Raw genomic sequence first — 27,891 nt, 5'->3', positions numbered from 1 at the left:
TGAAATGGAAAATAGTTTTTTGAAGTTTAACATAACTCGAAATTTTGCAAAGTAAGTTTTTATAACAATGTGAAGCTTGAACAGAAGAGTGAAAAGGTGATCTGCTGATAACTCTTCATCACTGTATCTTCAATTTGAATGAAAATAGACACATAAGGAAAACGATGTGTCTGTCATCCAAACAAAGATATTATCAATATCCAAGATATCGACATTAAAAACTTGGATCAATTCAATTCAACAATAATAGGGGCCTCAAGCAAATTTTAGAAATGGGACCTTATAAAATTAAAAGCTATTATATTGCTTACGATTATAATATACAAAGATACCATAGCCATAAACTTAAGGTATACAACCAAGAATGGCTCTATAGGCCACCCAATTGTTTTGAATTCTAAAACTTAGTACATTCCTACTAGTTCATCGTTTCCTGGCTTTGTTCCAACAAGTATAACCAATTGTTTTGTTATACAGACCTGTCTTTTTTTTATTTCGAAAAGGGGGGAGGGGGTATTTTTTGGGGGCCCAAGCCTTTGCTTGTGCCCATAACATGATCGAGCCACCCCTGATTCAATCATTGGAGTACATGACTTGAGTGAGATATCTGGTCACTTACAGGGAATGTGGATTCTGTGTGAAGTCGCAACAAGAGGTATTTAAGTCATGCTATGATGCTTTAAAATCGTATCCATCGATTCTTGCATATTTCGAAGAGTCTTTGTAGGAAGTTGAATTTTCAACAATAAGGGTGTTATAGTCACTTCTGTGTTGGTTATCAATTAAAATTGGTTCGATTATCGATTGAAATTGGTTCGATTATGACAATTATGGTTTGGTTATTGATTATGACGGTTAATTTAGTCACCGCCACTAAATAACATGTGAGATACTAATCTTATATGCAAGAAAAAAATGAGTTATCTTGTTTTAAGTTTCAAAAAAACATAAATGCTAGTAGTTGACATGGTTATTCAATGCAAAAGAAAACAACACATCAAGATTGACTAAAAAAAACATAAACAAACTTTCTAAACAACTTGACAAAAATTTAGACTTTAAAAGGCCATACAGTTATAAGTTGACTTCAAGATATACGAGTCGACAACGTTTACACAAAATATGCCAAGTGGTACGGTCCACCAATCATCGTTGGACTACGACAAACAAGGCGAGTACGGGACCACATCAATATCAAGCTACATCATAACCTCGATACCAAACAACCAAAATCATATTCCAACTTTAAGCATAAACCATTTTCTAACGCAATCATCGACAACAGAACATGCCTGCTTGTCAATGTGCAATATCTTAAAGAACAAATATAGCAGCTGTGTATGTAGGACATCATGCCAACTTCAAACAATAATCTTTGTCCAAAAAAGGCTTAAGATTCTTCTTCATACCAAGAATCAGTCTGTCTTCCGGCTGTTCCAATGTTTTATTATTATTATATTATTAATATATACACAAACAGTAGGAGACAGTAAACAAAACAAACAATATCCTCTTATCATGTATTAATAATATGTAAAACAATTTTAATTAAAATATGTAAAACCGGTTCGTGATGTCTTAAACTTTCTTCTGTTACCTTGATGATGATGATGATACTTGAAAATGCGTATCCATGTTTTGAAGAAAACCGAAAAGATTATGTACCCTATGACCCCAGAAACCAATCATTTCTTAAAGAATAATGCTGGTATCGTCGAATTCAGAACCCGGGTCAACTATCTTTTGGTCAACCCAATACGGGTTTTGTATGGAAACTTCAAAGATCCAAACTTTGCACCAAAAAGAACAATCTTGATGATGATTTTGTTGATTTACTCACTATCCCTTACGCAGTTTCCTGGTAATAAAAATCTGTACTTATCGGCATTCTCTAAAAGATGAGCTGGAAGATGAACAGCTGAATACGAATGCGGTATGGGCCCCATTTTCCCGATAATTTCTTTAAATGTGTACTCTTCGGGTAACATATCAAAGAGATCCGCACCTTTGCAAATTACCTTTTGCACCCTTTTTGGGTTCAAGAATTTGTTAAACCGAACTCTATCGACATGGCTATAAGCTTTCATCTTGAAAACGAATTCGTTAATGTGGCGGAAACAGAAGCTACAATGCCATCCTGCATCTGCCAACACAACATCTGATTGTCGGTAATGAGCGTATCTTGTCTTTCCTGATTGATACCGATGAACTGATGCCCTCCAACTATTATTATCAAGAAGAAACTCAAATGAATATAAATAGTTTTTTAACCGAAGATGAAGAACCGGAGGTATATCATCACACCATCTTAAAAGATTAATCGTATGTCTACTCGGAATTTCGTCAATATCCGACATGATCAACAAATCATCATCTTGAATCCCGGCTTTCCTTAAAAGATAATCCAAAAGTCTTTGATATGCTTCCTCAACGAAAGGATTTTCCCCTTTCCGGAATCGTCCAGGGATCTTCCCGTACGTCAATCTTGGTTCCACGAACTTAAACTTTTCACGTTGACTTTCAAAGACCAAAGGCTTAGGTAACCCCGTGAAAGTCGAGTTTGATTCAAGAAGTACGAATTCGATAACATACGGGTACAACTCATGCCATCTTATCGTAAGAAGATCAGCTTCATTGCTAAACAAAACCGCATCAAAAACACGCCTAGGGAACTCGCGGGTCCTCCAACCGTGCAGCTTGCAAAGGTTTTGCATTGACACGTTTTCATGATAATAATGTGGGATTTCATGGAATGGTTTTGGTGGTTTTTCCCATAACGGGCGTAAAAAGTATGAAATCTTTTGCCCATGAACGTATAAACCGAGGATGACAGTTGGAACCAAAACGAAAAGAAAAACCAGTACTTTCAAATCAAGCCCACGAAGAATGCATCGTACTCTAGACATTGTTGAAGATTTTCCTGAATCCTGCAAACCAATTATGCATTTTTTTGTTAAGATGATTTACAAGCAATTTTCTATTTTGGGCTCAAATTATTAAGTTCATGACAGCTACACAAGATATGCTAATAAAATATCAAAACGAATCTCAAGAACATGGAGTTAACTTAAAGTTAAGCATGCTTCAACATTATCTGTAAATACATGACATGAATTAAAAGTTTCAAACTTTAACAAGCATAAAGTAACAAAAATGTCATTTGTTAATAGTTTTTTATTCTTCAACAAAGTTGAAAACTTGTTAAAAAACCAGCAAAAAACTGTGAAAACATCAAAACTCGGTTAAAAGCAGCAAAAAACTGTGAAAACTACGTGAAAAACATCGAAAATCGGTTAAAAACAGCAAAAAAAAAAATTGTGAAAACATAAAAAATCGGTGAAAACCTGCAAAAAAAAAGTGTGAAAATTACGTGAAAACATCGAAAATCGGTGAAAACAGCAAAAAAAAAACTGCGAAAACATCGAAAATTGGTGAAAACAGCAAAAAAAACTGTGAAAAATGCGTGAAAACCATCGAAAATCGGTGAAAAACAGCAAAAATCTAGCTCCAACTTAAACCGACAAGCTCCGAACTTGACCGATTCGACTAACATTACCTGAATTAACCAAAATCAGCAACACCACAAAAAACCCCTAATTTCAACCAAATTAGGGCACTTTATTGTAATCATTTTATAGTAAATTATATAAAACTTCGATTGTGATTAGGGCACCAAATTAAAAACCCAACAATCAATTCAAAACTGGAAGCCAATTGAAAGACAACAAATTCAATAACCAAACTAATTCAATCCGAATTCCAAAACCCCTAACAATTACACACAATGCATTAATCAATTGAATATTAAATAAAATTAGGGTTTTTATTTTTTTATTTTTTTACCTGATTGCAAATTACACCGCCGCAGAGATCATCATCGGACTTCTTAGAACAGTAATCGGATCCGTCTTCAGTTAATAAGTAAACTTTATCAACCAATTTTGATACACTATTCATCATTGATGTATATATATGTATATGTGTGTGTATGTGTGTGTGGGATTTGAGTCTGGTTTTAATAGATACAGAGTTTATGTTTATATAGTTGAGGGTTGTAGAAATGAGTTTTTGGAGTTGACGAAAATGCCCTTGGAATTGGTTTTTTTTACTTTTTTATATTTGTTTTATTTCAAATTTAAACGAGCTGAGCTGAGACGAGTTTGAGTCTAGTTAATCTCGGGCTCAATTTATTACGAGCTTTATTTCTAAAGTTTGAGTTTGGCTGGTAAGTGGTTTTTTCAAGCACTGATTTGTTCGGGTTCGGCTCGTTTACTGTTTGATAAGTAATAGTAACAAGTATTTCAAATTTAGGGGTGTAAATGAGATGAGCCTAGTTCGAGTCTAGTTAATCTCGGGCTCTGCTTATTTTGAGCTATATTTTTAAAGCTTGAGTTTGGATGGTGAGTAGTTTTATCAAGCTCTGATTTGCTCGGGTTCGGCTTGTTTACTGTTTAATAAGTAATATTAGCATGTATTTATATATGTGTAGTGCGTTGGAGTAAATATGTTTCATATTTGGAACCTACTGTGTGTTGAGGTGAGTATGCGGCGGAAAGTCGGTCAGTATCGGTTTGATTTGTTGTGGTAAAAGCTTTGTGGCAAAAGTTTTATTAGTAGAGTAGATGTGCCAAAAGTAAATGGGTGAAAACTAAAATTGAGTGGTGAAAAAACATATATATGAGAAACTTTTGTGGCAAAAAGTTTAATAAATCAAAGTTTATAAATAAAACTAAAAGGTCAAAATGTAAATGTTTGAAACTTATGTGGTAAAACTCTAAAATGTATTGAAGTTGCATTTTAAATTATATATACAAGTATTAAAATATATATATATATATATATTAAATGAAAATTTTATTAGTAATAGACTCGTTTAGACAAGCAAGCATGCTCGATAAGTGAAACTCGTACTTGAGCTCTTTTATTAAGTATGCTTATTTTCATGCTTGAGCTTATTTAAACTCAGTTTAATCGAGGTTTTTCATTAGACGATCTCAAATAGCTCGTAGATGATTTATTTAAATATGTTTTTAACTATTTAAGTAGTTGCTTTTGTATACTCCGAACGATGTTTGGGTGTGTAATTTAAAACAAATATTAATTACAACTACCTAAGAAAAAATAATTTAATATAACATGACTCTTTAAAATAACAACTTGAGTAACAATATCTACCAACTTAAAATTTTATGTAGCATATGGTCCAAGTGCTACCTCAAATTGACAATTTAACTTTCCAATTTGGTTCAAAATTAAAATTATGAATATACTTTTTAATACATATAGAAAGGTACATTTAGAATCAAAACATATTTTTAATATGGGAATATCTCATAGAATCTGTTAGTAGCGTCCTGTTGGAAACAAATACATTAAAATATGAGACCATCAACTCAACAACTATTTCGTTAGTTAGAACTGACAACAACCAAAAGATGATAATTGAGATTGATAAAAATCAATATACCTATTTTATTTTATTTTACAAATAAGTGAGGGGTAGTTTGGTCAAATGAAAAATAAAGATATGGAATAAGCCGAGTCATGGCACAGCAACGCGTCTTTTGAGGGTTGACTCAGAACTTGTGCTTGTGCCCATAGACCATGGTCCCATACTCAACGGAACAAATCAACATTTACACATTTGATCAAAAGGTTTAATCAAGCTACACTCACACCCCTTTTAACAATTTAAGAGTGTCGTGTTTTGAACTGTTTGCATGTTAACTATAACACTATCTATTGTTGGTTAACTAAAAAGTGTATAACGTCCTATTAAATCATTGTTACATAGGCAATGAGCTAATGGTTTAACTATCATGTTATAGTTTAATTAAAAAACACGTGATTGATTGTTTTGGGGTGGACCCCGTTTCGTCAAATGTTAATGGGTTGGTGGTTCCCATTTTAGCGCCCGACTATAATAATAGCTCGTTTGGCGTTTGACACAATGGCGCCTAGGGTGACGATGTGGCTTTGGCGTCGGTGGGCTTAAAACCCATAACATGCTGCCTACACAAACGATCTAAAATCTAAATCGTTGGATGATAAGGTTTGTTCACATTTGTTTATGATGGTGGAATGAACATGATCAATTCTATTTATTTAGTGGAATATCAAGCATAGATGCATGTCTACGTCATTTATTTTTGTTTATGTTTATTCATTTACGTTAATTCATTTACAAATTCAATTTTTTGTATGTCCTTTTTATGATATGAATAATGTTGTATGCTTTCAAAATACATAATGGTTGATTTAGTTGCATATCAATGTAGAGTATTAATGAGCTACAATACAATCTTTGAATTCAAATACCAAGTATAATTAATGAGCTACAATACAATCTTTGAATTCCAGATAACAAGTAAAATTATAAGTTGGTTGTGTCTCAATGATGAGAGGTATGGGGATTAAACCTCACTATCACCAACTTATATGGGAGATATGAGGGATGACTCTGGCTTGTCAGGGTTCGAGCCCTGATCTCACCCGGTTTTACCGGCTCCTTGCTGTCGTGCCGTTTGGCGGGTCTGGGGGTCGGTTTTATCCGGTGAATCCTCAATAGGTGGACCGCTAGGGGCTCCTTCCGTCCGGACTAGTGGCCGGCTTGGGCTACCTTTAGCCAATGGGGGCCGCGTACGGAGTACCTGGCGTTACTTAGTTGGTCGTTCAAAAAAAAAGATACCAAGTAAAATTAATCTTATTTTATAAATAAATACCTAAAAATACATATATTTATTTGTTTTATTTATCCGGTCAAAAGTTATTTGAAAAAATCAGAGTCTATGGGCAATTGGGCATCTCCTACATGGCCAAATAATCATCAATGTGTATGGTGGTTCAATTATTCTTCTACTTTAAAGAACTAACTCATGTATTATCTTCTAAAGAATGAACTTGATATATTAACATCCAAACTAATCAATTATTTCCTATGTATTTTTTTAATTATAAACTTTTATAAATAACCAACACAAACCAAGAACACAACACCCACGAGTTGCCTCCACAACCTAGAGAGCAGCCTCAAAAGAAAGAAATTACATGAAAATGAAGCTACACTAATTTGACCATTTTAATGAGCTATGTTTTGACTTATACTTATACCAAAGAAAACCAAATGCTTTAATGTCTTCAATTATCTCTTCCACTTTAACCTCCTTACCTTCAAACATTTTTTCATTTCTCGCTTTCCAAATTCTCCAACAAGCAATAATAATTATCCCATGAAACGTCTCTTTTTCTACAACTCCAAGCTTGAAAGTCCTGTTGTCGAATCATGAAATGAATCTTACTTGATCCATGACGATGTTCCTACGGATTTTGAGATGAACGAACCACGTCTTGATCTTCTTCTTCAGCTGCGCCTGTGACCTGCAATGGTTTTCGGGGGAGTGGAGGTGACTGCTAAGATATCCTGAGGATTTCTTGTTCACAGACACAAAAAGGTGGTGGTGGCTCTTATTGAGCATGACCCCCTAACAAGGAGGTGGAGACCTCCTTATATAGAGAGCCTCATGGCCACCATCATGATACCCTAATGGGCCTAGCCCAGTTAGGGTTACCTCCACAAAACCCACTCAGCCCAATAGCATTGTATTAGTCCGTGTAATAAAATAAGCCAAACATAATAGATTTAGGGTCGTAGAACCGGGTTTTAGTACCATACCCCTACAAAATTCATGACTGTGAGATGGGATGGGTTTGTCGAGGGTTTGAAGAGCATTATCCCTGTGGCTTTATTATTAGTACTGTACTACTCCTACCATTAGCTTCCAATAGGTAATGAAGAGAGAGAGAGAGAGATACTATATATATAATATTATAATTTGTATTTTAATTTCATAAAACATTCTTGTAATAAATAATAAATAAATTAATAATACCCAAAAAAGAACAAACCTATGATGTGTTACATTCTACTCATGTTCCTCCTTCCTTGCAATCTTGCATCCTTCATTACTTACCTTCCATACAAAAAATATCATGTTTTATATGTTTAGGTATTTTTACCATTGATGGGCAAATTAAGACGCTTTCTTTAAGTAATTTACAACCAAATATGCATGAGGTACAACATTAATAAGAGGCACAAATGTCATTGTAACATCAAATCTCACGTGTATTTGCAATGTCTTCAAAATAATTACAAGTTTCATCCCTTAAACTTACACAATTGGTCCATGGTCTTTTACATATATATTATTTTATTTTCATTTTTAACCCAACTACCCCCACGGTTTTTAAACGGTCATAACTTTTTGTACGTTAATATTTTTTAGAATAAATGGCATCATAAAAACGAGCATTTTATTATCTTTAATTTGATTATCATATTGCTATAGTTTTCGAAGTAAAAAAATTATGCAAAAGTGTGTTCGGTTTGCTTTTGATGGTTTTTTAATTAAACAATGAGTCCACTTTACACGTTTTTTTTGTCGTCAAAAACCAAAACTAAACTGTTTATAAATAAAACCCAACTAAACCGAACCATTACCAACGATTAGGTTCTGATTTAGTTTGTACTTTGATAAAAAAAATTGAGTTTAAAAATTTAAAACAAAAATTATTGATATACATATACCTTCACTTCAAACTAATCATCAACTAATACATTATTAAAAGAATCATACTATGAACAAATATAACTTTGGTCATATAAATAATAAATATTATTAGAATAAATAAATGGCGAAATAATAACAAGAACAAAAATTATAAAAAAACCACTGGAAATTTGGATAAATTAAAGTTGTAATAGACGAGTTTGCTCGTATTAAATAAAAAACTGTGGTTAACTATATTTTAACTATGTCTAATATATATTATACTAATACTAAATAAGTAAATAATTAACATTTCAATATGTACGGTCACCTCCGGTTTCAACCATTAAACCAAACTGGTGAATAATCTCACAGTTTTAAACGAAATAATGAAACACCCAAACATTTGTTACATGATTATCAAAGTATGTGTTTCTTGTTTCCCACTGCATCGCGCGGGCACTTTTCTAGTATGATATGATATATAAGTTAAAAAAGAATGCATGGATGGGCGAGGCTAATTGGCTATGTACATATACATTTACTGTGTTATAATTATTTTGTTTCTAGTGATTGGTGTTGATGGGTGATAGAAACAGAAAAGAATGAAGAAATTGGGAATTGATGGGAAGATGTGAAAGGTTGAAAAAAGGTTAATGATGATGTCTGGTAATATGAAATGCATAAAATAACACCACAAGCCGCCGCCTATTTCTCTGCATATTAAACATCATCATATCATTCTACCTTCCTTTTGCCGCCGTATCTCCTCTTCTCTTCTCTTTCCTTAAAATGTTCAAATATTAATACATCTTTCTCACATTTTTTCTTTACATGTTTTAACAATGTTTTGAACAACCTTAATATTTGGTTGAGAATTTCTGAGACGATTTATTAACGGTTCATATTAATTTTGATGCTTCTTACCTGATTAAATTATATGTTGGATTGTTCAACTTTAGAACTTTGATATCATAGGTATTTAATATTTTCTTTTCAAAAATGGTTATATGACAAATGAGTGTTTAACCTTGAATTTGTAACTCTACAAATTAGTACGACTGGTAACTGGGTACGTGTTTAATACATGATTAGATAGATCTGTTTAGGGAAAAAATACAGTATATGCAATCTTATACATTTTAAAAATAATTAAAATTAAGAGGATAGGGTTCATTATTTATCCTTCTTAATGCATAAAAATATAATTGTCACGTTTAAACCACCAAAGCTAAGTACTAATCGTGTCGTCTCAAGCTTGTTAAACACGATAAGAAACGATTTGTCAACCCTACAAACCAGTAACTATGTGTTCATTTACATTGTAAGAGATGTGTTTATTTGCAGAAACTAATTTAAGTAAAAACAAAAGCTAGAAATCCCTATAGTCATGTGTAATGATGCATTAAAATAAAACATTTAAATCATAAAGAATAATATATTTTAGCCTCACATTTAACATATAAACAACTTTAAAGGGTATAAATATGAAAACCACGATAACCATTTGTACATAATGCTAATCATATTGACTTTGTGTGAGTAAGAGAGACCGTTAGTGTCACTTTTAAATCAATACATACCTACATTAGTTATTCTTTTACATATATCTGTAAAGCTAGTTATGTATTGAATGTCTACCTGGCCATCTATATAACCAAACATCATTTTCTATGATAAAAAGTAGTATTGAATGTCTACCTGGCCATCTATATAACCAAACATCATTTTCTATGATAAAAAGTAGTTAAACGAAACACTTGTATATAATGCTAATCAAATTTTGTTTGTGCGAGTAAGAGAAACGGGTTTATGTCACTTTCAAATCAATAAATATACATATTTATACAGCTGTTGTAATTTTATACATAAACTTGTTATTACTGAATCTCCGTCAATAACCAAACATTATTTTCCAAGATAAAGTTTTTACACACGTTATAATTCATAAAACATCTAAAGAAATACTAATTAGTGAATTTTAGATAACAAATTAACAATCATAACTATTTCTTTACTTATTTTACATCATTCACCAAATCACATACAATATATATGTTAATTATAAAAGGTTTATAAACATAAGGTTTAGCACTTCAGCATGTGACAAATCTAATTGGTGTGACCACATTTTGATTAAGTTAATGTTACAAGCGTGTGAATAAGATGGTCAGAAAGTCAACGGGTGAACAGAGAGTACGAGTGGCCGACAACTGTTGACATATACATACATACATAGATACCTACGGTTGATCAGTACATTGTAGTTAATAAAGTGTATGTCTATGTGTGATGAACGGTCATGATTGTCCCTATACATATCAGACATGTACACCACACGTGGCACATGATTAAACACAGAATGTTTGCAGATTAACAAACGACACAATATCTTAATGAAAGTGGCCTCTCCTCTCCTAGTATTTTGTCTTTCATAGTTTCATGTGGTTTTACAGTTTTACCCCTTGTAGTCTCTTTAATTGCCAACTTAACACCCTTTGTTCTTACACCTACCAATCAAATAAATATGTTATTTCTATACTTGTAACTAGCTAGCTTCTTTGAACACATGCGTGGTGAAAACTTGGTCGGTATCCATTTGTTATGGTTGATTTGTTATCGCGGCGGTTTATACTATATTAAAAATTTGCGAGATTGTTTGTGTAACTTAATAGAATTGAGGGTTAACATGTTTAATTTGTGAGAATAATTGTGTAACTTAATGGGGCCGAGTCAACTGAGACGGAGTCAGCTAATCCTTGAATTCGTTTATAAGTGAGTTGAATAGGAGTTGGTTGCCAATGATGGTCAGCGCAGCTGGTGGGAGGGTTTACTCGCTTGCGAGGTTCCCGCCCGCGTGTTGCCCGGGTTCGAGTCTCCCCTTAGGTAAAATTTGGCCCTTTGGGTTGCAAGGTATTCCCTTCCTCTTGGCCAGATTCGATCTCGGGGCCTTCGGGTTATTTTTGTGGTCTGGCTTTGCCAGACGCTCCAGCCGTTCCCAAAAAAAAATAGGAGTTGGTTCGGTTCTGCAAACGAACCAATTTCTGACAAGTTTTGAGTTGGAAGCTTTATGAACACCTTAGCCATAAGATCGAGCATTGACAAGTGAGCATTAACTAGTATTGAGTATATTAAAAAAAAACATACTTATTGCTTTTACCAAGCGACAAGTGATGAGTAGACTAGCAAAAATGACCGACTACTCACAAACAAATATATTACTTTTTTATGCCTAAAAATAAATTAATTTGAATTGAGCTGGATAGGTATGTAAATGATGCACTTTCGAAATTTTTTCAAGTAAGATTCGAGCTATGAGCTATTTGATTAGCTCTACTTGTTAATCATTTAAAAGTTTCATAAGAACATTGGCGGTATTGCATATAACTTTTACATGATATATAATATTTGATACTTGTTATTTTAATGTTTTTGAAAAATGTTTAAACCAAATCAGTCTGTCAAAAATGACAACTTTATTGATAATTATTATTGGACTATGTCTAATTGGGCTTACCTATGAAACTAGAGGTCTCAAATCCCTCCTTGAGAGTTGAGTCTCATTCAGAAAGCCTATATATCATTTGGGCTAAAGTGATAAACCATAAGGGCCCAAATTCCATCACTTGAGAGCTCTGGGCTATTTAGAGTTTTTCACTCCCTAAATTGGATTACTGGAACATGAACATACGAAATTTAAGTGTACGTGTTAAGTACCAATTGGTACCGTTATTCGACTTTTCGATATCATTCGGTTTCGCTATTTTCGTTAGTACATGTACAAAATAGATAAAACCAGTACGGTATTCGGTTTACACTTTCACTCTTTTCCAGTATTGATATTTTCGGCACCGATCTCATACCTGACCGAACAATAAATTTGGTTCATAAAAGACAGATAATGGACTCTGTTGATAAAACGTATGCTTATAATAAAATAATTGCACACATTGTATGTCAACGTTTATTTCGTTATAAAAGTCGACTGCTGAAATACTATATAATTACACTAAAACAATAAAATCCTTGCTTTTATGGTCTTTTTTAATATAATAAAGTATATAAAAGTTATTTGCGCTAAAAATCGCACTTGAAAAGAGTCTACAATGGTTACATTTCATGGGAGGCAATTCCAATTTTACCATTCGAGACCGTTTTTTTTGTGTAAAAATTTAAACCTTTTATGCGTAATTGGCTTCTTGAATCTCAACCATTGATTTCTTGGATCAGTAGCCTATATTAATTGTTGTTTGAACAGTCAAACCACTTAATAGAGTAAATAGTTGAAAGTAGAAATCCCTATGGGCATAAACCTATAAATACAAATTCAAGAAAACAAAAAAAAATAAAAGAGGGAACCGCGATTGTCGTCTATGTGGTTTGTTCAAATTTGCGGTGTTAGTCTAATAGTTTTAAATTTGCGATTTTCGTCCCTGTGGGTTTATTTCATTTGCAATTAAACTCGAATTCATTAACCCCGTTAAATCTGGTTGTTAAACCCACCAGCGTACCCTTCACGTGAGGGGCAATTTTGTCATTTTTCCCCAAATACACCCAATCGTAATTCGCAAGCCCCCCTCACGTGAGGGACTAGGGTGTATTTAGAGAAAAAAAGACAAAACTGTCACTCACATGAATGGTTTAACGACAAGTCTGGGGTTAACTGCACGTGAAATGAAACCCAGAAACAAAAATAACAAATTTAAAACTATTAAAATAAATCGTAGATTTAGACGAACCACGTTAACGAAAATCATAGTTGACTCAAAATAAAACAATAAAACATGTAAGTGTGTGTTTGGTTGGTTATGCCATCAAGCTACGTAAGTACATAACCACCACTCATTTCAAAAGGTGGCACATCAACAAATCCAACAATATCCACAAACCAACCAGGACCACAATATGCTCTTAAAAAGATCATCAAATAAATCTTTTAAAAAATGTAAAATAAAAAATAAAAATATTTTTATTTTCATTTTTTGTTTGGCTAAACAACCAACCTCTTCCTCCTTCAACCACCACCACCACCACCCTCAATGGCCACTGTCAAAATTATTATTACTAATATTATTATTACTAATATTATTATTATTATTATTATTATTCTTTAACAATATTCAGCATATTCTCTCTAAAAACTTATCCACAAACCATGACAACATCTTCATACTGTTTTTCTTCCACTAGAAACTCAATCACACATTCAAACTTCTTGTTCCTTAATTCAAATCTTTACTTACCAAAACATAGAAACCATGTTGTTTTCACTCAAGAACCCAAAAAAGATTTGTTTCTAAACATACCCAACTCATCTTTCCCATTTTCGCACCCGAAAACCTCGAAAACATGTCGAAAAACCACACTCCCATTCGCTTCTTTATCCGAGTCAACTCATGATCAAGAACATGCAAAACAACATGTTAAAGAAGTGCAGGGTATGGCTGAAGCATTTAACATATCATCAAACACAGCCACTGCTATATCTATATGCATAGCAGTGGCTGCTTTAAGTTTACCATTGTTTATGAAAACATTAACACAAAGTGTTAGTCTAAAGATAAAAATACTCTCATATGCAACTTTGTTGTTCGGGTTCTTTATGGCTTGGAACATTGGTGCGAATGATGTGGCGAATGCCATGGGGACATCGGTGGGGTCCGGGGCGTTGACGCTTAGGCAGGCTGTGTTGACGGCGGCAGTGTTGGAGTTTTCGGGCGCGTTGTTGATGGGTGGGCATGTGACTAGTACAATGCAGAAGGGGATTCTGGTTGCTAATGTTTTTCAAGGGAAGGATTCTTTGCTTTTTGCGGGGTTGTTGTCGTCTTTAACGGCTGCGGGTACTTGGTTACAGGTAAAATATCAGTCATAATATTTGTACAGATAATATAAGAGATATTGACAGATATTGGATTGATATTTCACTGATATTCCTATTCCCGATATCAGTGTTTTAAGTCTTGATTATATCATTTTCAGTGTTCAATGTTAGTGTTTTAAGTTTTAATCAGTTACTACTTGCTACGATTGTTAGTGTTTTGCAAGTTGCAGGTTAATTTGTTAATTTTAGGAGAGTATACTGAATTATTAGTGTTAAATTGCTATATATATGAATTTTACATGATATTATTAAAGTTACTGATATTCCACCGCGATAAACGATATACCAAATATCGGTCCTCGAATGATATCTGATATTTTTCCGTATTAACTGCTTAGGATCAAGTTGAATAAATAAAGTTATGATAATTGGTAAGAAAATCTTGGATCCAACAATATGTAAAATAGTTTTAAATTATCCTTCATTCTTATAAACCAAATGACTACTATAATTAGGAAGCTGCAATTGACCTTTTATGCATGAAAAATGTTGACTTTTAGGATATTGCTCGCGTCGCAGTGTTTAATGGCAGTGCATACTCCGGTCCGAAATCTTGGATTCACCAATATCTAGGATGAATCTAAAGAACCCTTTAATCCTAGAACGAAAAAGTTCCTTAAACTAAATTAGGGAGCCAGATTTGACTTTTTATACAGAAAAAATGTTGACTTTTGAGTCTTGATCAGTTTGCATCATTGATACACCTTTATCTAGGATCGATCTAATAAACCCGTTATTTCTAGAAAGAAACAAGATCCTATGCAGTCGATATCGTCGATATATAGGTTATCAGCCCCTTGGTAAAATATCGGTCAGAATATCAGTATCGATAATATCGGCGATATTGACTGATATATCGATATTAGTGTTTTAAGTCTTAATTTTTTCAAATTTTAGTGTTCAATGTTAGTGTTTTAAGTCTTAATCAGTTACTACTTGCTACGATTGTTAGTGTTTTGCAAGTTGCAAAAGGTTAATTTGTTAATGGTAGGAGACTATACTTAATTATTAGTGTTAAATTGCTATATATATAAATTTTACATTATATTAAAATTACTGATATATCAAATATCGGTCCTTGACGGACCTGCATTTGACTTTCATACACGAAAAATGTTGACTTTTCAGGTCTTGCTTAGGTTACATGTTAAAATAATGCATACCCTGGTGAAAACATTTAATCTACCAAAATCAAGGATAAGTCAAAAAACATATATTCTTAGAATAAAAAAGATCCTTAACCTAAACTAAATGAGCTGCAATTGTCCTTTTATACAAAAAAAAATGTTGATTTTTTGGGTCTTGGTCAGGTTGCATCATTTTATGGGTGGCCCGTGTCGACTACACACTGCATTGTAGGATCTATGGTTGGGTTTGGGCTCGTGTATGGTGGGCCCGGTGCAGTTTTCTGGAGCTCGCTAGCGAGGGTGATATCGTCTTGGGTTATATCCCCCATTCTTGGTGCAGTAGTATCCTTTCTTGTGTACAAATGCATCCGCAGGGTATGTATAACTACAACCTACAAATACTCGAAGCAAATGTTTTTTTTTTTTTTTTTTGATATTATGTTGTGGTGACGCGTGTTTTGAAAGTGATTATAGTGACTTAACCAGGTGTCCCAAATCTTTTTTTTTTTTTTGATCCATTTATTTGTGAACGGGTTGATTCGGTTATGATTTATCTCTAACGTGTCAAATGGGTCGGTCGAGTTAAAAAAAAAGGAAAAAGCATATTTTTAATGCATCCGCCATTAAAAATTGTTCTAATTATTATTAGAGTAAACTGTGGTTCTCGTCACTGAGGTTTGTCTAAATCTGCGACTTTAGTCCAATAGTTTCAAATTTGCGATTTTCGTCCTTGCGGTTTCATTTCACTTGCAATTAAACCCGACTACACTAACCCAGTTAAGCCTGGTCGTTAAATCCATCAGTGTGCTCCTCACGTGAGGGACAATTTTGTCCTCACGTGAAGGGTACGCTGATGGGTTTAACGACCAGACTTAACGGAGTTAATGAATTCGGGTTTAATTGCTGGTGAAATGAAACCACATGGACGAAAATCGCAAATTTGAAATTATTAGACTAAAACCGCAGAGTTGGACAAACCACGGGGACGAAAACCGCAATTTACTCGAAAATAAAAAAAGTTGGATGGGTCAAACAAATTTGTAACCATATTGACATGCTAACTATTTATAAAAAGTAGTACAAATTTTGTACAAAAAGTTTAGCAAAAATGACTTGTGTTTGAGTTTTGACATGCAGGATTTATCGGTTTTACTAGCATTTGTACGCATTTTTAACCAAATTTATGTTATATTTTTAGTTTGTTTACAGTGCTCCAAACCCCGGAGAAGCGGCTGCAGCCTCCGCACCCATTGCTGTGTTTTTAGGTGTCACAGCAATAACATTTGCAGCTTTTCCACTAAGCGGTAAACTGCCAATAGCTTTAGCCCAAGCCTTAGGATGCGGCCTACTAGGCGCATTTATAGTCAACAACGTCATCCGAAAACAGCTCGGTCACCTTCTCGAAAAGGCAAAGTCAACCCACCATGAGTCACACGACGAACAATCAACTCCTAAAAACCTCGGGTTCCTATCGGACATCGCGGGCCCCACAGGGACGCAACTCGAAATAGTTTACGGCGTGTTTGGTGACATGCAGATCTTGTCAGCCTGCTTCATGTCATTCGCACACGGTGGAAACGACGTGTCGAACGCCATCGGCCCGTTAGCAGCCGCTCTATCTATACTGCAAGGAACAGCCACGGGGGGCGAAATAGTAATTCCGCTTGATGTTTTAGCATGGGGCGGGTTTGGGATTGTTGCAGGGCTTATGATATGGGGGTACAGAGTGATTGCTACTATCGGGAAAAAGATTACGGAACTGACGCCTACACGAGGATTTGCAGCCGAGTTTGCGGCTGCTTCAGTTGTGTTATTTGCATCAAAACTTGGACTTCCTATATCTGCTACACACACTCTTGTGGGGGCTGTTATGGGAGTTGGATTTGCTAGAGGACTTAACAGTGTGCGGGCCGAAACTGTACGGGAAATTGTTACTTCGTGGGCGGTTACGATCCCAGTTGGTGCAGTGTTTGCAGTGGTGTATACTTGGATTCTTACCAAGTTCTTGCCACATGTTTTTTGAGTAAAGATGCAAACTTTATCCATTTGGAGGCTCTGTTAAACACCTAATCTTTTTGTTCTTGTGTGTTCTTTTATTTGATATATAATTTATGATTACCTAAATCAGAAATCATCGTTTCAACCGTTTCGCATGCTTGTATTTGGTATTCAATGTTCTTTTTCGGTTTGCAAAAGTATGTATCCATAAGGGCAAACATAGTGGGCGATTTCCGGCGAGATGGGGCTCAAAAACAGACCCCCCCCCCCCCCCCCCCGGATTTGTGGGGCGATGGGGGGTGGGGGGTGGGGGGTATTTATCGCCTGCTTGTGTTTGTATATATATTAATATTATATATGTTTGTGAGTGTGATATATATATAGGGCTACAACACCATTACACCCCAAAAACAAAAACCTATCATTCGCTGACTGGGCGCCACATGACGCAAATCGCCCCATTTTGTAGCCCTCCACAACACAGCCTTACAAAAACCAACAAACTTCTCAGTCAAACTCTGAAGCCAGCGTGGGCCCGGTTAAGACAACATAGTCTGGTCAGAATGGGGAAACGAGGCTCTCCAAATTTGAAGAGTGCAGTAATCAGTTTATCTTTTTTTACATCTTGACCGTTAAAACAAGCATAATAACATATTCTAATAATGTAAAAGATCATAAAAACTAGAACACGGGCCACGGGTACATTACAAAAGCAGTAACATATTGTGTGTTCTTTTATGTGATATATAATCTATGATTACCTAAATCAGAAATCATCGTTTCAACCGTTTCGCATCGTTGTACTTGGTATTCGATGTTCTTTTTTTTTTTTGCAAATAGTATGTTTCCATTACAAAAATCAAAAAACTTCCCAGTCAAAATCTGAAGCCAGCGTGGGCCCGGTTGACAACATAGTCTGGCCAGAGTGGGGCAACGGGACTCTCCAAATTTGAGAAGTGTAGTAATCAGTGTTTTTTTTTTCTTTTTAGCTTGACCGTTAAAACAAGCATAATAAGATATTCTAATAACGTAAAAGATCATAAAAACTAGAACACGGGCCACGGATACATTACAAAAGCAACTAAAGTAGTAACATATTGCAGTTTACAAAACCACATACCGGTTTGAACCATATTGCTCATGGAGAGAGTTCTTGAATAGATGTTAAACTAGGCTCCCAGTCAGACCCACGCCAAGACTGACTTTGACTTTTTGACCGGGGGCACGACATGTTTCTTAACTACAAATCTTGACCGTTTCTCTTTCGAAACATAATAATCTTCTGACAAACAACCCGACTCATCAGACTCAACCGAGCCCGTTTCTTTGTTATTATTGGCAGCATGTTTTTTTTTTCAACTTCTTTAATGTTGTCAAAGGGACTAAATAATACTTTCGGCCAGGTAACAGTATATCCGTTACCGATAAAACATTCTCATTAGGATTCTTGAAAACCCCGGGCCGTGCTAAACACATTCCCTGGTAATTCTTGACTATTTGACCAACTGTAACGGGATTTTGATAAAGATCTTTCCCGCCTGCATGAACAACCCGAACGTAAAACTTTCGGCTGCTCATGGTAGAAAAGGAGTCATCTTTAACCGCTTTACGGGTTCTTGAATCGTTCTTGTCCAAAGATTGGACTCCAAGGAGTGAACTTATACACCCTTTAAGCATTTCAAGAAACTAAGCTCCCATTGCTGACACAACTCAATCATTATAAACCAATAAAAACCGTCTTTTTTAGTTTTTGTTTCGGATCTTTTGTTCTTGTTTCTAGTGTTCATAGCCGGCCAGTTTGTTAAAACCAAAGTTTTGGCCAGGGGTGTTCTTCGGGTTAGTTTTTCAGGTCAGGTTCTACGGGTTTCGGGTCTTAGGATTGGGTTCTCAGGTTAGTTTTTCTGGTTTCGGGTTTTTCAGGTCAGGTTATTCGGGTCGGGTTTTTTTCGGGTTTCAAAGTTTAAAATCCAGACCCGAAAAAACCCAAATCTCACACGGTTTCTTCAGGTTTCGGGTTTTAGGATCCGGTTCTCGGGTTAGTTTTTCTGGTTTCGGGTTTTTCGGGTTCTTCCGGTTAGTTTTTCGGGTCAGGTTTTTTCGGGTTTCACAGTTTAAAATCCAGACTTGAAACCAAACCCAAATCTCACACGGTTTTTTTGGGTTTCGGGTTTTATAAACAAAGTAACAAACACATTACTATTTTTGTCTCATTTCTTTCACTAGAATAATAATAAACATCTCCAAATTGCTTCAAAGGTCAAGGGTTACAAAGAAAACTAATAAATGCATTAACATACCAGAATAGCAAACAGAGAAAGAGTTCTACATATCATTAGCAGATGGTCCATCATGGTTTAGGAGGAAACACAAAATTAGCCTCAACGTCGTAACACTACTTCAAACGGAAAGACCATTTAAAATCTTGCATATTAAACACTCGTTTATTCTCCTTTTTTACATGTTCGAACCAATGGGGTGTCTCTAATCCATATAAGATAACTACGTAGCATGCCAACCGGATAAGTCAACATTAGTCAACCCACAAAAGCTGTCGGAAAATAAGCACACAAAGATACGTCCTAAAGTGTGTAATCTTTAAAGATGCGATCAGCTTGGATACTTTCATCTTCGGGTCCTGGATCTTGACCTCGACCTCGACCTCCTCCTTTCTCTGCATCGAAACAATTGACCGGCATGTAAGTCAAAGAGAACGTAAAACCCAACATGTTTGACCAAATGTTCAGACCAGTTTCTTTTGGTTATATTATGAATTAAGGGTGTTCTTGTCATACATACCTGGTGGTTTCAAGAGAAGAATAGTTAGATTGCCTGCGGTGAGAACGCTTGCTAGGAGACCTTGACACTTGTCTAGAAATCAAACATCATCCCATATGATATAATATCATCTATTATTTATACATATAAAACATTTGCTTTTTTGCTAATGATAAACCTTAATGATGTTGATGACAAGGTGGTGGTGGTGGTGGTGATAAAATAAACCGCCATTATTAAACAAACATATTATCAATTGAACTAAAATGCACACTATAAATTGAGCCTTTATGTCAATTCCATGTTTATTAATACTATTAAACAATCTCCTACATAACTCCGATAACAAAAGACTAAGTATTGTGAACTATGTGATTAAAAAAATACCTAGGCAAGAAAAGAGCAATAGTATATATGTATATATATATAGTTACTGCGTGCACACGTCACCCTGCATAATTTTGTACTTTTCTAAATAGTAAGTTATTTTAAAAATAAAAAATAATAAAAAATAGGGTAGAACAGAAACAGCATGTCAGGCATGAGAAAGTTTTTAAAATGATGGTATATATTTGGTGTCCAACTGATATTAGAAATAGTTCGATGAGCAGTTAACTATGCTAATAGCATGCCCTAAAAGAGCGTGATATTAATTAATCGATGATGTGTATACTAAATAGATATGAGAGAGAAAATAGCTAAACCAAGTACCTTCTTGACCTCACAGAGGATGGTGATAAATCACGTCTTCTAGAACGTACCTTCCTGCAAGATGTGAACTTAGAATGAGTAACTTGTTTAAAATAACAAAAGGTAAGAGTTACATATTGGTGTAGTGAAATATTAATACCTTCTTGAGTCATCAGAAGAGCTATCACTTGAACCACGAGCATGGCTAACCGATGAGTTGTCCTTGCTGCTCCGACCCCTCCCGCCAGGTGATGGAGAATGACGCCGCTTGTGTCGACTCGAGTCACCATCGAGTTTATACTTTGATCGTTCATTCTTGTCATCTTTTTCTTTATCTCGTTTTCGACTATCTTCTTTATCACGGGATCTTCTATCCCTTTCTCTGTCTTCTTTATCACGGGGTCTTCTATCCCTTTCTTTATCTTCTTTGTCACGGGATCTTCTATCCTTTTCTCTCTCTTCTTTATCTTCTTTGTCACGGGATCTTTTATCCTTTTCTCTATCTTCTTTGTCATGGGATCTTCTATCCCTTTCTCTCTCTTCTTTATCATTCTTGACTTCGGTTTTACCGACCCTTTTCTCTGAATTGTGATCCTCTATTTTCTCTTCGGAGCCATTTCGATCTTCCTGTTTTGCCCTCTTCGTGTTTCTTTCATCGTTGGTCCTACTATTCTCATCTACCTTATTACGTTTCTTGTCCTTGTCATTCTTATCGGGCCCATTATTAAAATCATATTGCAATGAATTCTTAGCCTCAAGACCACCTTCAATGACACTCGGTTTTGACTTTGAAAAGTCAGAGCTATCTGGTTTGACTTTCTCCCCACTAGACTTATCATTATGAGACTCTGTAGCTCCATTTGGGCCCACCTTATAGGAATCATTTTCTTCTAGAAGCTTCTTACCATGCACATCGACATCATCCACTTGTGAACTGCCATTCTCTGACAGGTGGACAGGTGGCTTATTGCTACTGGAAGATGGAACAGATGAATTTTTAACATCTTTTTCGTCATCGTCGTCGTCATCAGAAGCATAACTACCAAGCCCTAGAAGATCTCCAGGTGAGCTGGAAGTAGATTTCCCATTAGCATCGTCCACATCAGCTCCTTTGGTATTGGCTGGAATTATGACCTTTGCAGTAGGTTTGGGAGTTATAACTGCTGGAGCATTATCAGCCTTACGCTCGACTACATAACAAATACGTAATTACTTCACAGCTTGCCACAGCAATAATAAAACAAAAAAAAAGTAACAATAACGCTAACCTTCTACGTTAAGATCATCTTCTTCTAAAACCTTTGTAGCAATTTCATCAAAGAGTTCATCTGTCACCTGATCAAAAAAGCAAATCACTCTCTTAATAAGAAACACCAAAAATAACTATTTAGAAAACAGTTATCTATTTTGTTTCACCTTCAAAAGAACTTCAGTTAAGATGCGTTTTATTTCCTGATTAACTGCAACAGTTCTAGCTGCTTTATCATAATCCTACAATAAAACGTAAGCGGGAAATTATAACAAAACACATACAATAATAATAAGCTATTAAAAAACAAAATACGCCATGCATATGCAGAATGGAACCTCGTCATCATCCTCTTCTTCTGTTGACCGAGCAGAGTCCCTGTTTTTTCCACCCACCAGATCTCCTTTATGGTCCATAACTTCATCTTCATTAGACTCGGTGTCCTGTCTAGAAACCCCTGGGGCTGAACTACCAATAACTGCTTTCTTTTTTATTATTTCCTCTCTGAGCCAGTTTGGCACCGAAGCCTGAAAAGTCTTTCAGTCTCAGATAGAGAAGAGAACAGCCCAAGAAACAGAAAAACTACGATGTGTTTCAATACCAATGGGTCAAAAACTACTCAAAATTGTGAATTTTGTAAAAATAACAGGCTGAAATCTTTTTAGTTTTAGTAAAGCAATTTAGAAGGTTTTATGTATTTGGATTCATTAGGATAGCTCACATACTCGACACATTTGACTTTTGCCTTTTTCCTTTTATATCAAACCATTGGTATATAAACAAGTTGAAAATGCCACCTCTATTTAGTTACCTTTTTAGGGCGCTCAGGAAACCCGGGTGTCCCATAAGTATCACCATGAAATGCATTTGATGTCCCAATTGGAAATGTTGTGTTTGCAGATGACATAGTTGGTTGGAAGCTTGATATTCGCCCAAAAGGCGTTGGATGCAAAGAAGCCGGAGAAGAAACACCCACAGAAGGATCAGTCTGTGAACACAAAAACAAAATTAGGGCTTCTGTACACATACAATAATATTTAACATTAAAAGGCTGTTATGACTACTCAGAATTAAGATCAAAACCTGTTGAATTGTAGTGTGGACTGGAGGCATAGTATAAGGCATTCCAGGGACACCTGATTGCCCAAACGAGCCAGGATCATGGCTGTACCTCGGCCCAAAATCCAAAGGCTGATTGCTAAGATCAGTTGCTGACTCAGCTGATGAGTTGTTATATGAATAATGAGGTTGCTCAACGGGTATCGATCTTTCATTAGGAGAAATTGATGGTTGGACTTGGTGTTGTGGAGCTGAAGCATATGCCATATGTGGTGGTTGATAAAAATTCCTGTTCATATCACTTGGCTCTTCTTTACCTGTCATTCAAATGAGAAATCACACACTGGAAGTGTTCACTGTTGTTGGTTCTAACTGTGAAGATGCAATCATCTATTTATAATTTACTTATTTAACCAAACACTTTCTTTTCTTTTAACAATGTATAATTTAGAATTTAGAAGTCACGATTTCCAGTGATTCAGGTTAGTTCAGTTCCCAGTAATAAACGTGACAAAAAAAAATGAATCAGAAACTGTTCTTCTTATCCTTTGGTATCTTCCAGCAAAATTTACCTGCAAGACCCATCATTCAAGAATCCTACTTCATATTCATAGACAATCTTCATCGCTCTAAACAAACTCATAAAGTATTGTGTTCATAAAAAATGGGACGAATGGGAAATATACAGTACAAAAACCAGAGAACGACGCTTCTGATCATTAGAAGGAAAAAAGAGTGATTTCTCGTAAACTACGAATGACCAATTTCAAGATATCAAAAACTAAGATAAGCCAACTTATCCAGCCCCACCCAGATTTTACCACTTTGTAATCCGTTCAATATGGTTTGGTACAAGTAAATAAGATCTTATTAGAGAAACAAACAAAGTGAACAAATGCCAGATTTGGAGTGTGTAAAGAGATCAGAAGGCAAAAAATACTGATAAGACATTCTTGAAAAAAATTCTTCAATTCAATAAAAATTGTCAATGAATATGTCATCTACAATAACAGAAACTCCTTTACATTGAAGGTGATCGATTTACAAGGCCAATTTTTTCCTCATGTCATAGACTCTTATCAAATGAGTATGCCTTCATTCCAAAACAAGACTTATAAGCCTTATCTGATGCATGGATGCATCCATAAACAAAAGTATCATGTTTACACATCATCCGCAGTTTCGCAACAAAACGTCACTTAAACCACTCTTCATTGCAGCTTATGCTGAAGCAAATTTAAGTAATAAGATTTAATATCGGTCGTAAACCTGCTGTGCATAGTCTTATAAGATAGTTTCAAAACTTGTGGTTTTATAAAACTACACAATAATATCAAGCAATTCTACCAGAAAAAGAAAACTATCATAGATAGATAATAAAAATAAAACGAAAGATGATCTATGCAACTGCATAATTTTTCATCTCTCAGATATGACAAAGCAGATATGAGAAACAGCCATTTAATATAAAAAAAGAACAGGGACTTTTCAAACAACTTTCAGTCACCTCACTGTTGTAATCCTATGATCATGTTTATGCTCAGCTTCTCCAAAATTTATAGAAGATAGATTGAAAATTATGGACTGATAGAAGCAAAAATGACCACTACTTTCTACAAATGCTATATGGATCCTTAACACAATGCAAAATAATTGCTGGTAAACCAACCATTTAACAAAGATATATTTGCTAAAAGACCAGCAAGCCTAATAGCCTCCCCTATCCTATTTGACATGCTACTTAACACAATGACTTCGTCAGAATCAGTTACCCATTAAATTTTAAATAGACTCTAGTATTTGACAATATTTATCAGCTCTATATATGAAGACTGGCATAAAAGAATCAGATCCAAAAGCACATCCAAAATTGGGGTCATCAGGTAAAAAGACGCTGCACCTGGTAAACGTAGCGCTATACAAAATGAAACTAACCCACTTACAAAATGAACCTAACATGCTGCAAGATATATACAAAAGACTGTCATCACAGAAGAGCATGAAATAGTGCACACATATCCTTGAAACAAGTATGTTGTGCGTTAAATATATATCTTTACAAAGGATAAGATAAGAAGGGGGTGGGTTAATAATATCTCAAATATACTTGAAGTGGTAAATGAAATGGTTCCACATCACCAAGCATACAGCATTGGTCCCAGTTAAGGTTCAAAGTTTAACCTTCCCATATTCCATAATATGGATCACATTTTATTTAAGAAAACACACAAAATTTGTGGTGAGATTGGATCAATCAGCATTAGTGATATAGGTTGTCCAACAGAAGTATAAGCATCACTCTTTTAGCAACTATGAGGACAGTGGATACTCAACAAACATGGCCATGGTTTTCAGGTTACATCTTATTCTAAGTTCTTTTGATCTATTTGCAACTTCAGGTGAGAACTGAAATGATGCTTTTCACATTAACTAATTTAGCATTTATAGGAAAGGGAGGAGAAGTCGAAAAAAAAGAGAGAAAACTGATGAATCAACAAACTTTCAGCAACAGTGTACATTTGGGAAAGAAAAGATAATAATTGAATGCAATTTATACGAAAGCATTTCTTCAAACAAGCTTCAGGAGCTAAATCAAAGGCATCAGTTAACTCATTACCTGCAACAGAAGAATAACTAGAAGGTACCTCCAGCTGGTGAGCTGATACAATTGTAGGTGCAGTTTCTTGATGAGGATATACAACAGCTGGATCCCGCAAATTCCCATCTCTGGCAGGATACAAATAATGTCCATCCGGGGCATATCCAGAACTGAAAGATGGCGGCTCTTGCAAATGGTTTGCAGGTGGTCTAGGTGGCAGTGCAAAAGAAGACGGACACTGCTGGTAGCTTGATGGAGGAAGTGGATGTTGCTGATAATCCGAATTCTGTGGATATTGATTCTGGTGATTTGTTTCTTCTGGTGGATTGGCAGGTGCTGACTGTGAATGCTGATGTTGATGTTGGCCATCTGTTACAGCTTTTAAAGCTGCCCATTCTTTAGCCCTAGCAGCCCAATCATCTTCATTTCTGTTATGTGCTGCAATTGGAACATGTTGACAATCAGCACATATCTAGCTTGTTAATATGAGAAACGAACACGTTCAACAAACTGTTCAATGGGAAGTTCGTTTATCTTACGTGAACAAAGAATTTCGTTCAATTAACTAAACGAATAAACACGAACAGTGGCCATGTTTGTTCAATTGTCTTCGTGAACATTCAATAGTGTGTTCATTTATGTTTGTTCATTAAAGGTTTTTACTTTTTAAATTTTTAACGGCTTCTCTAATCTTATCATATAGATTGCTTAAATCTATATGATAAGATTAAAAAAGTCATTAAACCATGTCAAAAATCTTTAATGAACAAACATAAACAAACAAACATTAACAAACATAAACAGAAGAAAACAAACACATTATCGAACGTTTACAAACACAACTGAACGAGCATAAAGTAACGAAAGAAAACAAGCACTTTATCGAACGTTTACAAATACAATTGAACAAGCATAACCTCAAATCATGTTCATTCATTTACTTAAGAAAACAAAATACCTTGTTCATGTTAGTTTATTTATTAAACGAACGAACATAAACAAACTTCTCGCCTAACATATCTAGCTTGTTAAATAAATATCAAGTAACAAAAAATCAAACCTGAATAATCCCAACCTTGATGACTCCAGCTCTGATTACTCCACTCCTATAAACCAAAAACAACTAAATTACAATGATCTAGGCGGAGCTGTTCACAAGTCGAGCCAGGGTGGTTTCAAGCTCGAGCTCGAAATTAAACAAGGCAGCTCAGCTAGACTTGAGCTCAATTTTGAAGTTAAACAAGCCTAAGATCGAGCCATGTCCCGAGCCGAGTCATGGTCGATTTTGGCTCGGTTAAAAAATTGAGCCAACTCAGCTCAGGTTTTTTCAAATCAAGTTTTCTTTAGCTAGTTTTATTCGAGCGATCCACGAGCCCGAGCTTTTTGAACAGTCCTTCTAAACATATTATACTGTAACAACCTAAAGTTAGGTTAGGGTTTACCTGATTAACATTAGGATAATGAGCTGGAGGTGGCGGCATATGAGGTCTATGAGCAACCGAGTAATTGTTCGAATGATACGGCGGCATCGGCGGCGGCGGCGGACGGTGGTGGTGGTGGTCGGAGTGTGGGGCCCAGTGTGACGCAGGAGGTGACGGCGACTGGTACGGAAATTGACCGGTGTGCCAGGTACCTGGAGCTGGTGGTTGTTGAGATTCCGGTGGTGGTGGTGGTGGTCTGGTGTAACGGAAGTCCATTTTTGACGGTTAAATTAGGGTTTGTTTTGTGTATTTGTTTGATGGTTTAATAATTTTAATTGTTGTGATTTAACGGCGTGTGAAGAATAAGGTGGACGGTAACGGAGATGTAACGGTGGATGGTAACGGTAACCGAAAGGCTCCGGTGAGAGGTGGTGGTGATCGGAGAACGGAAAACGTGAAAATGGGACGGGATAATAAAAGCGTATATAATATAGTTATGGGAAGTTGAGGTTGCACAAACCGGTTTAAAAGTTAAAATTGGTT

At 35.4% G+C, this 27,891-nt stretch overlaps 3 protein-coding genes across 3 annotated transcripts; 1 reads left to right on the top strand and 2 right to left on the bottom strand.

Moving 5' to 3' along the window:
* Positions 1 to 1,357: 1,357 nt before the first annotated feature.
* On the bottom strand, positions 1,358 to 3,993 carry LOC143573077 (uncharacterized). The gene is made up of 2 exons (XM_077058059.1): positions 3,844 to 3,993; positions 1,358 to 2,927 (listed from the first exon to the last, which is right to left on the bottom strand). The coding sequence occupies exons 1-2, from the start codon at positions 3,958 to 3,960 to the stop codon at positions 1,833 to 1,835; spliced, it is 1,212 nt and encodes a 403-aa protein (XP_076914174.1). The 5' UTR covers positions 3,961 to 3,993; the 3' UTR covers positions 1,358 to 1,832.
* Positions 3,994 to 13,545: 9,552 nt separating this feature from the next.
* Positions 13,546 to 17,730, top strand: LOC143573076 (inorganic phosphate transporter 2-1, chloroplastic-like). The gene is made up of 3 exons (XM_077058058.1): positions 13,546 to 14,403; positions 15,741 to 15,932; positions 16,756 to 17,730. Exons 1-3 carry the CDS (start codon positions 13,705 to 13,707, stop codon positions 17,578 to 17,580), a joined length of 1,716 nt encoding a protein of 571 aa, XP_076914173.1. The 5' UTR covers positions 13,546 to 13,704; the 3' UTR covers positions 17,581 to 17,730.
* Positions 17,731 to 19,880: 2,150 nt separating this feature from the next.
* Positions 19,881 to 27,791, bottom strand: LOC143573075 (uncharacterized). The gene is made up of 12 exons (XM_077058057.1): positions 27,370 to 27,791; positions 26,988 to 27,033; positions 25,946 to 26,365; positions 23,353 to 23,645; positions 23,081 to 23,257; positions 22,608 to 22,796; positions 22,437 to 22,511; positions 22,289 to 22,355; positions 21,181 to 22,210; positions 21,042 to 21,095; positions 20,352 to 20,423; positions 19,881 to 20,226 (listed from the first exon to the last, which is right to left on the bottom strand). The coding sequence occupies exons 1-12, from the start codon at positions 27,622 to 27,624 to the stop codon at positions 20,178 to 20,180; spliced, it is 2,727 nt and encodes a 908-aa protein (XP_076914172.1). The 5' UTR covers positions 27,625 to 27,791; the 3' UTR covers positions 19,881 to 20,177.
* Between the last annotated feature and the right edge of the window lie 100 nt (positions 27,792 to 27,891).

This window comes from Bidens hawaiensis, unplaced genomic scaffold, assembly GCF_021521415.1.
Source record: "Bidens hawaiensis isolate Kalapana, Puna unplaced genomic scaffold, B.hawaiensis_p1.1 tig00026193_1, whole genome shotgun sequence".
NCBI lineage: Eukaryota > Viridiplantae > Streptophyta > Magnoliopsida > Asterales > Asteraceae > Bidens > Bidens hawaiensis.
Note: the sequence above shows the minus strand (reverse complement) of the source record. Positions and strands in the feature narration are given on the sequence as shown.

Excerpts from the sequence above, each read along its gene's own strand:
- LOC143573077 (XM_077058059.1), bottom strand. The coding sequence starts at position 3,960 with ATGATGAATAGTGTATCAAAATTGGTTGATAAAGTTTACTTATTAACT. Across the intron at positions 2,928-3,843 it reads GCGGTGTAATTTGCAATCAG|GATTCAGGAAAATCTTCAAC; the intron begins GTAAAAAAATAA and ends ATTGGTTTGCAG.
- LOC143573076 (XM_077058058.1), top strand. The coding sequence starts at position 13,705 with ATGACAACATCTTCATACTGTTTTTCTTCCACTAGAAACTCAATCACA. Across the intron at positions 14,404-15,740 it reads CTGCGGGTACTTGGTTACAG|GTTGCATCATTTTATGGGTG; the intron begins GTAAAATATCAG and ends GGTCTTGGTCAG. Across the intron at positions 15,933-16,755 it reads TGTACAAATGCATCCGCAGG|TTTGTTTACAGTGCTCCAAA; the intron begins GTATGTATAACT and ends TTATATTTTTAG.
- LOC143573075 (XM_077058057.1), bottom strand. The coding sequence starts at position 27,624 with ATGGACTTCCGTTACACCAGACCACCACCACCACCACCGGAATCTCAA. Across the intron at positions 22,797-23,080 it reads TTCCTGAGCGCCCTAAAAAG|GCTTCGGTGCCAAACTGGCT; the intron begins GTAACTAAATAG and ends AAGACTTTTCAG. Across the intron at positions 20,227-20,351 it reads TCTTCTCTTGAAACCACCAG|AGAAAGGAGGAGGTCGAGGT; the intron begins GTATGTATGACA and ends GTTTCGATGCAG.